The sequence below is a fragment of the Boleophthalmus pectinirostris genome, unplaced genomic scaffold (genome assembly GCF_026225935.1).
Source record: "Boleophthalmus pectinirostris isolate CB_2022bp ecotype Guang Dong unplaced genomic scaffold, ASM2622593v1 HiC_scaffold_23, whole genome shotgun sequence".
NCBI classification, from domain to species: domain Eukaryota; kingdom Metazoa; phylum Chordata; class Actinopteri; order Gobiiformes; family Gobiidae; genus Boleophthalmus; species Boleophthalmus pectinirostris.
In genome coordinates this window covers 5,700,932-5,712,130 of record NW_026571207.1, presented here as the reverse complement: position 1 = coordinate 5,712,130, position 11,199 = coordinate 5,700,932, and the positions used below count along the sequence as shown (strand labels likewise).

The 11,199-nt window shown below is 41.7% G+C and overlaps 1 protein-coding gene across 1 annotated transcript; it reads left to right on the top strand.

Moving 5' to 3' along the window:
* Nucleotides 1-8,213: 8,213 nt before the first annotated feature.
* slitrk2 (SLIT and NTRK-like family, member 2) lies at nt 8,214-10,929 on the top strand. Its single transcript, XM_055159374.1, is given in 3 exon segments — nt 8,214-9,936; nt 10,017-10,490; nt 10,493-10,929. Coding segments are annotated over 3 exon segments (2,634 nt in total).
* Nucleotides 10,930-11,199: the final 270 nt, after the last annotated feature.

The following is an 11,199-nucleotide window of genomic DNA, read 5'->3' as shown; positions in this document are numbered from 1 at the left end:
GGCGTTAAAATAAGACCCATGTGTTCATTTTACCCTCGGTGAGGAAGGAAGTGTGCGGTTAACTTGCTAGTTGTTGTTAGTTTCGGCCTATATACTATGTTACTACAGAATAAGACAGACAATTTTAATTCCTACTTAGTCCATTTGCGGTTTGAAAAGCTTTAAATGCAACATTTAATGCCATACTGTGGAACATTCCAAGCAAAGAAATAAGAAAGCAAAACAAGTACTACTACAACTAATACTTCTGATTTAGATTGGTCATGCTACTACTACTTTTAGATTTGTTATGCCATGACTACTACTACATTGTACTTTAGATTGTTTATGCTACCACGATTATACTACTACTACAACTTTTGAATTATATTGGTCATGCTGCTACTACTACTTTTAGATTTGTTATGCTGATACTATTACTACTACTACTACTACTACTACCACTACCACTACTCCACTGCTTCTTTTGAACTACTAGAAACTACTACAACTATTAGCACTACTATTTAGTTTTGATATGTTCTTCTACTACTACTACTACTACTGTGTCTACTACAACCACACAACTGCTTTTGATTTAGATTTGTTGTTGTTATCACTACTACTACTAGTACTACTACTGCTTTTACTACTTTTACTTTAGATTGGCTATGCTACCACTATTACTACTAGTACTTTTGATTTAGATTTGTCATGCTGTTACAACCACTTTTAGATTTGTTATGCTGCTACTACTATTACTACTACTGCTGCTACTATTACTACCACTACTACTATGACAACTCCTTTTGAACTACTAGAGACTATTACAACTACTACTAACACTACTATTTAGTTTTGATATGGTCCTACTACTACTACTACTGCTACTACTACTATTACTGTGTCTACTGCAACCACACAACTACTTTTGACTGTTTGTTGTTACTGCCACCACTATTACTACTACTACTACTACTACTGCTACGTCTACCAGTACTACCACAACTACAGCTTTTGATTTAAATTTTTTGTTACTACTACTACTACTACTACTACTACTACTACTACCACTACTACTACTATTACTTTACATTGTTTATTCAACCACTACTACTAATAATAATTTTGATTCAGATTGTCATGCTACTACAACTACTTTACGGTTTGTTATGACAGTACTACAACTACTACTATTCCTACCACTACTTCTTTTGATTTAGAAGTTATGCAGCTCCTTCTACAACAACTACTACTAGTATTACTTTTGACTTTTTGGTTTTGCTGCCGCTCTGACTTTGATTGGTGTCTTTCGCACTTCTTCTCTCATGTTTTTCATTAAGACAAATCACAGTAGTTAACGTGGGCCCTCCCCCCCCACTGAGCCCCACGTGTAACTGTCTCCTCCGTCTCCGCCGCCATCCGTCACGTCCTCTAATGCGACTCGTGTTAGATTAGACCGCAGACACAAACAGCTCATGTACTGATAACGCGCGCAGAGACGCAGGGAGCCGCAGGGAGGTCTTCTCTGCCTCCTAGTGGACGCCGGGGGAACAGCCCTGCAGCAGATACAACAGCACTGCAGCAGAGAGAGAGAGAGAGAGAGAGAGAGAGGCAGAGGGGAGGTGTGTGAGCTAAGACTCTGTTCTGGATGTCATTTCTGAACACACTTTTTAAAAAATATTATAGTTTTAATACATTCATTTTACACATTCTTATTAAAAGTGTGCTAGGGGAGATGTATGCATGACTTTAAACAGCTCGACTTTACGTTATTTATTAAATTATAGGTGGTTTTATAGCTCAAAAGCACTTGGCATTCTGGCTGAGCGAGGGTCGCCTCTCCACAAATCTGACCTGTAACTTGCTGTGGTTTGGTCTCTATAAAACTAGAAAAGGTCTATGCCATACTGTGAAACATGCCAGCATTAACATCTCCGTGAGTAAAGTTACACAATGCACCTGTAAGGAATAGAGAGCAACATGTGATCAAGAAAAGTGGTTGGAATAACTGGTGTCTCTGTAAAGATGCAGACGAACGAGTCCACGTAAAGTTCTCCGTAATCCTCCTGCTCCTTCCAGGTAACTGCGCAATGGGTGGTATACGAAGAACATAAAAGTAAAATTCAACAGGAGGATCAGCTGTGCGCTTTGGTTCTTTTGCATGTGCATGTGTTTGGAGGTAAAACTGAACATTACCGTATTTTTTGGACTATAAGTCACACTTTTTTTATGGTTTGGGTGTTTCCTGCGACTTATACTCTGGTGCGACTTATGTATAAAATTTTTTCACAGTGACAGCCGTGAGAGGCTCTAGGCTTGTGTGTCAGTATCTGCTGCTCCTATTACTCCTGTACCACTGTCACTTGGCTTTACTGCGCATGTCTCCTGCAGAAAGAGCTGCTGTCCTGCTGCAAGTAGTGAAACCTGCAGCCGAAAACGATAATCAAGCAGGAGAAAGAAAGTTTGGAGTGAGCGAGAAACTTGTGAGGAACTGGCGGAAAGCGGGGATGGAGAACACAGCTTCACAGTAACCGGGAGTGTGCACCATGCATCTTTCCTGGAAGTCACTGGATGGATCAACAAAGGCTGGAATTCAGTGACATCGAAACCATCCTGTCGGGATTCAGAAAGACCAGAATAATTCTAACTGGAACTGATGCTGAGTCTGACGACAGCTACACAGAAGAGGAAGAAGAACTCCGTTTACCTCCGGAGGTTGCGGAGTTGCTCAGAAGTGACACCAAGGCTGAAGGATTCAAAGGATTTAGTGATTTGGAGTGAGATGGAGCGTTTGTTAAACTTGTTCTGTTCTGTTGTTTATGTTATATTTATCTGAAGAACTGTTCATATGTGACGTCTGTTGTTCTCTCTTCTATTGTTATTACTAGAACTTGACTTTCAAGATGAAATGTCGGTTCCTGGTCTCTGATTCTATTAAATAAATTTCCCCCAGAAAGTGCGACTTATAATCCGGTGCGACTTACATGTTTTTTTTCTTCTTTATTACACATTTTTTGGCTGGTGCGACTTATACTTCAGAGCGACTTATAGTCTGAAAAATACAGAAAATAGCAGCCCACTATGTTTTAAATATGAATTAACATAGTTCTTAAATAAATCAAGAATTGAAAAAAATACAAGCAATGAAAAAAGAACCATTCAGAAACCAGTATCGAAAAACAGGTGTCGTTAAAGTACTTACTGGTATTAAAAAAAAAAAGAAAAAAAAAAAAAGGAAGGAGAGAACAATGTTACAATCTGGTTGAAAGCTCTAAAAAGTCGATTTGGCGTAATACCCCTTTTAACACAGTTAGTACAAATTATACTTCCTTTTAATAGAGCGATTTATAGAGCGCCTTTCAAAATACTCAAAGCAAAGCGCTATTCATTCGCTCAATACTCAGTGGATTGAAGAGAAGAGGACATATAAGGAGGTTTTACAGAATGGATTGAGTTATTGGTACAAAGTGATACAACAGCTCAGCACAGAAACAGCAGTGAAAGAGGAAGAAGAAGAAGTTACTGAAAATAAATAAGGCTTTAAATAGGCCAAAATTATTTTTTTAAAGATTAACACAGTGACTTTTTACGATTTTTATTTTTCATATAATAAAAACTGTGCATATTTAATCTAATTAAAGTGTTGCTAGCAGTGACATGACACCCAAGCTTGATGACATGCTAATCACGGTGGATACTTAAAATGCTTGAAATGCAGTAGGAAAGTGAAGATGAACTGAACCACTGCTGGGGAAAAAAAAAAAAAAAGGAATTTTTACACTGAACTATATAACTTATTTAATAGCAATGGACAAAATGTACTTATTTAATCCGTGTAGCATGCGTTCATTCGTTTTTCAATATAAAACCAAACATAAAAAGAATTTAAAAAAAATATATATATATAATTTTCTTCATTATTTGTCTCAAAAAAAAAAAAAAAAGAAAAAAAAAAAGATAACAATTAATTTTTTCAGTTTTAGATTTGTGTTTAAATGAATAATGAAAAAAAATATATAAATACAATTTTCAAAAATGTATATCGGTCGTTTCCCGTTTCCGTGACTGCGCTGCGTACCGACTGAACCAGGACTAAATCAGGTCCGGGACCAGACTGGAGCCAGGCCAGGACTAAGACTAGGACCTGACCAGAACTGACACCAGAACAAGACTAGGACCAGACCGGGACTGAGACCAGATCAAAACTGAAAATGGTTTAGTCCTAGTTTAGTCTTGTTTTACTCCAGGAACAGGACCAGGACTGAGACTGGGACCAGACTGGGACCAGGCTGGGACCAGACTGGGACCAGACTGGGACTAGAACGGGACTGAGACCGGGACTGAGATTGGGACTAGACCAGAACTGTCAACAGTTTAGTCCTAGTTTAGTCTTGTTTTAGTCCGGTTCAGTCTGTATGAGGTGCAAAATCCCGGCATCGCAATTTAAATCATGAAAACGGGAAACGGCCGTTATCCGTTTTTCCTATTATTCACTTAAACACAAAAACGAAAACTGAAAAAAATAAAAAATAAAAATTGTTATCCACTCCACAGAGCTCCAGTGCAGAATGTTTTTTCCATAAACATTTAGTTAAATTCATCCATCACGCTTGACTAAAATCACAATAAATATTAAATATATTAAAAACACACAATCTTTAGATAAACAGATTACAATTTATTCTTAAGTATGATAGCAGCCGGTATAAAATTCTTAAAAATGTAATGACCAGTGCAGAGATTCATAGATACAAAACTTGTCAAAATCATAATTTTCATGTTCCAAAATGTGTCACATCAAGAGCTCAGATTTGCCTACGATACAGAGGCGGGAAATTTTGGAGCCAGTTTTCACATGTTTTAATCCATGTTTGAATCAAATTATTATTATTATTATTATTATTATTATTATTATTATTATTATTATTATTAATAATAATAATAATAATAATAATAATAATAATAATATAATAATAATAATAATAATAATTTATTTATTTATTTTTAATCCACAATGATAATGTTAATTTTTTAATGTATTCATAAGGTGGAGGCTTTAATATTACGCCCTTTTGTTTTTTTTTTTTTTACTCTTCCGGCACCTACTTTATTTATCTTTTTTTTTTTTATTAATTCATTAATTAATTGAATTGTTATGTTATATATGCTAAATAAATAAATACAAATAAATAAAATAAATAAAACAAAGCTCCTTTTAAAACGATTGAGTGCCTTGAAGGTGAAAAAGCGTTATACAAAAACATGATCATTGACCGTTTATTATATACATCAATAAAAACTAGACATATAAAATGTACTTAATTATTTCACCACAGCAATGCAATTAATTATGACAATTCATATTTGAATTAATTTATTTACACAAATGTGACTTCTAACCTTATAAAAAAATAAGTAACAATTACTCAATAAATTCCTGACTGTTAATCGTGGTGGTAAGTACTTTTTACTTAATACTGACAGGTAAATTGTACCTGATATTACAGCAGTAAAACTGACTTTAAAAAAGTGCCAGAGCAAATTGTTACGAGGACTTTTTCCAGTAAATCTTACAAGTTCTTTTTGTCAGAGCGCTGTTTAAAATGAACTACTTTTCCCATGTTTTAAGAGGGTAAAAATCATGCGCGGTGTCTTTAAAGATCCGTAAATCCCATGTTTAAAGCAGTTAAAAGACACTGCGGTGGTGCGGAGTGGCGCCCGCTCCTGTATCTGTCACACGTGGCACTTACAGGCTCTGTGCTGTGATCTACTGTGTGCTCTGGGCTCTAGAGTCATTGCAGTTTTTATTGAGTGTGTTTGCCCACAGGCCGACCACATGTACACAGATCAGCGGCAAGGACATGCGCACTACACTCTCGAAATTCACATGACCATTTATCTGCACTACTAACACTAACACGACTTCATTCATAATCAACCAACTACTACTACTACTACAGTACTACTACTACTACTACTGCTGAATTTGATTTCTTATGCTACTACCAATACTGCTATTACTACTACTACTACTGCTACTACTGCTTTTGACGTAGAGTGGTTATGCTACTAGTAAAACCACTGGTACTATCACTACTACTACTATTACTGCCACTATTGTCACTACTACTACTACTGAATTTGATTTCTTATGCTACTACCAATGCTACTACTACTACTGCTACTGCTACTGCTATTGTCACAACAACAACTACTGCTACTACATTTGATATAGAGTTGTTATGCTACTAGTATAACCACTACTACTACTACTACTACTACTACTACTACTACTACTACTACTACTACTACTACTGTTACTACTTTTGATATAGATTGGTTATGCTACTAGTAGACTACTACTACTACTAGACTACTACTACTACTACTACTACTACTACTACTACTACTACTACTACTACTACTACTGTTACTACTTTTGATATAGAGTTGTTATGCTACTAGTACTACTACTACTACTACTACTACTACTACTACTACTACTACTACTACTACTACTACTACTACTACTACTGCTGTTACTACTTTTGATATAGATTGGTTATGCTACTAGTAGAACAACTAGTACTATCACTACTACTACTACTACTACTGTCACTACTACTACTACTGCTTTTGATATAGAGTCGTTATTCTAGTACAACCACGAGTATTATCACTACTTCTACTACTACTACAACTACTTCTACTTTTGATATAGAGTGATTATGCTACTAGTACAACCACACCACTACTACCACCTACTACTACTACTACTACTACTACTACTACTACTGTCACTACTACTTCTATTGCTGCTACTCTACAGTCACTACTACTACTACTACCACTACTGCATTTGATATAGTACAACTACCAGCATTAACAGTACTACTATTACTACAACAACAACCACTACTACTACTGCTGCTGCTACTACTACTGCTACTACTTTTACATTATTACTTTTTCAGAAATATAGTTTCCATGATTCAGACTTAGTATTTATTAATTAAGAGTTTAGAGTTAAGAGTTAGGGTGAGGTTAGGTTAAGAAGTGACAAAGCCTGAATATTTTTTTTTAATTATGAATTAAGTCTTTGCTCATGTATTAAAATGTATAATGCATTACCAAAATATAATTCTGAAAAAAGTAATGGCCCCAACCTTATACAAAAGTCTTTTATTTTTACTTTACTTAGCTGCTATACTTTGTAATATCATAGGGGCATGTTTAGTTGTAATATTTTTGTAAAGTAAGTAAAAAAAATATTGCATTATATTCATAGATATTACACATTTAAATTCAAAATGTAAATGTTTTCATATATAGACCCGTTTTTTGTAGCACTGTCGCTCATCTCCAGTAGTCACTTCCAACTCTCATTTAAAAAACACTTCAGAGATCAACAATTGTAACCAAAGCTGTAGATATGTGTCTGTGTCTGTGTGTGTGTGTGTGAACTAGTGACGTCACGGCCCTTGCCCTCTCCCTCCCTCCCTTCCTCTCTCCTTCTCTCCTCCTCTCCCTCCCTCTCCCTCTCCCTCTCTCTCTCTCCTCTCTCTCCCAGGCGCACACGGGTGAGCGGAGAGGCAGTAGCAGCAGCAGCAGACACTTGGTGCTAACTCAGAGAGCGCACGGCGGAGGAGAGGAGGCGGACTGGAGTTATGCCTCAGCCCTCGGAATACAACAGCGCTCTTGTGTCTGTCCCCCCGGCGCACTCCCCTCTCTGCTCCTCGGCTTCGGACCCGCGGAGCCTCTGCGCGCGTCACAGTTTCCCCTGGACGCTCCCTGGATTTTGCTGAAAAAGTGCCGGGACTAAAATGAGGAGGCTGAACGCGGAGCACACAGGCACCGTTTGTTGCTGCTCGTCTCTGGGTGGATATTTGGCTCACTCTGTATGAGCTGCAAAGAGAAAAGGGGGAATGGTGCAGTAGAAGTCCCTCTCACTTCTCTGTGCGTCTGACAATGATCCAAGAGCAGCAAGACCGCAGAGTCTTTTATTTTCAAGATAACTGTTTTCTTCGAACGGATTAATCTTTTTGGACTACATGGCGCGCGCTTCAGCTGATAGCGTTCTCCGTCCCCGTGTGCTTGCTTGTGTGTGAGTGCGTTGAGAATGAGAGCCCCCTTCCCTTCCCTCCCCTGCCCCTCCGCTCCTTCGACGCACGGCTCTGGCTGCAAACTTAAATGCCGGATCTAGACGTGGGCGAGCTCCCGTGGCTGTAAAGATGCTGCGTGGCGTGTTGTTGCTGAGCGTCCTGACGATGAGCCGAGCGGAGAGCCGCAAAACTTCCCTCTCCAAAGACATCTGCAAGAGCCGCTGCGCATGTGAGGAGCGCGAGAACATACTCAACATCAACTGTGAGAATAAGGGATTTACAACTGTCAATCAGTACCAGGCACCGCCGAATAAAGTCTCCCAGCTTTTCCTAAACGGCAACTTCCTGTCACGGCTCAATGCCAATGAGTTTGTCAGTTACGGCAATGTCAGCTCGCTGCATCTGGGGAATAATGGCTTGCAGGAGATTCGGACGGGTGCGTTTAACGGGCTGCGTTTTCTCAAGCGCTTGCACTTGAACAACAACAACCTGGAGGTGATTAAGGAGGACACGTTTGCCGGGCTGGAGAGTCTGGAGTATCTGCAGGCGGACTATAATTACATCAGCACCATCGAGCCGGGCGCCTTCAGTAAGCTCAACAAGCTCAAAGTGCTCATTCTCAATGACAACTTGCTGCTGTCCCTGCCGCCCAACATTTTCCGCTTCGTGCTCCTCACTCACTTGGATTTACGAGGCAACCGGCTGAAGATGCTGCCCTTCGCGGGGGTGTTGGAGCACATCGGGGGCATCATGGAGATACAGCTGGAGGAGAACCCATGGAATTGCACCTGTGACCTGATCCCTCTGAAATCGTGGCTGGACACCATTTCGGTTTTCGTGGGGGACATCGTGTGCGAGACTCCCTTCCGGCTGCACGGCAAAGACATCACGCAGCTCATCAAACAGGATTTATGCCCGCGGAGGAACGCCGGGGAGCGCGCGCACCCCCCCTCCGACTCCCATTTCCAAGGAGCCCTGCCCCCCACCTACCACCCCGGTCTGGTCACCCCCACCCGTGCCCCCAAAGCCTCCCGTCCCCCCAAGATGCGCTACAACCGGCCCACCCCTCGCTTCAAGGACAAGCACGTCTTTGGACCCATAATGGTGTACCAGACCCGCTCTCCGGTGCCCATGCTATGCCCCTCCGTCTGTGTGTGCACGTCCCCCAACCCTGACAGCGGCCTCCACATCAACTGCCAGGAGCGGAAATTACATAACATAAGCGAGCTTAACCCAAAACCCTCTTACCCTAAAAAACTGCACCTGACCGGCAACTACCTGCAAGTCATCTACAGGATGGACTTGGCTGAATACAGCTCTCTGGAACTGTTGCATCTTGGGAATAACAGGATCGCTGTTATCCAGGAGGGAGCTTTTGAGAATTTAACCAATCTCCGGCGTCTTTATTTGAATGGGAATTACATCGAGACTCTTTCACAGTCGCTGTTTGCCGGGCTCCAGTCACTGCAGTACCTATATTTGGAATATAACATCATCAAAGATATTTTTCCGCAGACTTTTAACTCTTTGCACAACCTCCAGCTGCTATTTCTCAACAACAACCTGCTCAGATCGCTCCCTGATAATGTTTTCGGGGGCACGATGCTGACCCGGCTGAATTTACGTAACAACCACTTTTCCTATTTGCCCGTAAAAGGAGTATTAGACCAGCTTTCCGCATTCATCCAGATCGACCTCCAGGAAAACCCCTGGGACTGTACATGTGACATTGTGGCCCTCAAAAATTGGATGGAATTGTCCAGCACGAGCGTGGTTGTGAACGAAATCACTTGTGACTCCCCGTCCAAGCACGCCGGCCGCCTCTTGCGCTCGCTCCGTAATGAGGCCATCTGCACCGAGCCCAGCGAGCTGCCCACCCCCAGCACGCCACCCCCACCCGGGCCCCCACCACCCTGCTCAGCCCCGGCACAGAGCCCACCACCCCCGCTCTGTCATCCTCCTCTTCCTCCTCTGCTCCCACGTCCTCCTCCACCTCTTCCTCCTCTCCTTTCTCTCCCCTCAGCTCCGTCAGCCCCACGGAGTCCAAACTTTCCACTCCAGAGTTACACCCCGAGGTCCCTCTCTCAGTCCTGATTTTGGGGCTTTTAGTCGTTTTTATTCTGTCCGTTTGCTTCGGCGCTGGGCTTTTTGTCTTCGTCCTAAAGCGGCGTAAAGGTGTGGAGCACGTCCCTAACGGAGCTAACAACTTAGATCTCAATTCTTTTCAGGTCCAATATGGCTCGTACAACCCTGAACCCACGCCGGGTAAGTCCTCTGAAAGCCATGTTTATAACTACATCCCCCCTCCCGTCGGCTCCATGTGCCAAAACCCCATTTACATGCAAAAAGACGGAGAGCAGGTGGCTTTTTACCGCAACCTGAAGGAGCTGAGTTTTGGGCCTCTGGATGTGAAAAAGAGGATGTAGTGACGCGCAGTCCAGGGGCGTACACCATCAGCACGCTGGATTTTATGGATAAATCGCCCACCATGTGCACAATGACGTCCACAGAGCCCCCAGAGGTCTTGTACCAAAACTTAGCAGAGAGGCCACACAAAGAACTCCCCACACCCGCAGGACCCCCACCTTTCACCTACAACTTTTGCACTTTACCCAAGAGACCGTGCATCGTCCCCCCCTACGAGGCAGCCACCGCACGCCGGCCCCCTCCTGCCCACGAGCGTCTCAACAAGACGGCGCTGTACGGGACCCCCAGGAAGTACTACGGGGCCGAGCACGCTTCCATAAAGAACAGCGAGCACCCGCTGCTCCTGCCGGGGAAGCTAAAAACAGAGCCTGACTATCTGGAAGTGCTGGAGAAACAGACTGCCATGAGCCAACTGTAAGATAGCCCCCCCGTCCCTTTCCACCCCTCCTCCAGGCCCTGGCCTCGTTCCAATAACCCTGCGTTACTGTAATCATACCTCTATATATCTGTCTTATCTATCTGTGTTCAATGGGCCATGACTCAAGTGAATCCACGGCTTTTCTGGACGTTTTTTTCCTTTTCCATTTTCTTTCAGATGTATAAACGGATTATAAGAATTATATTATTATGCAGTTCTATTTTTCTCCTGGAAGGTATAAATTATTTCTTCATTTTCGAGAAAAAAAAT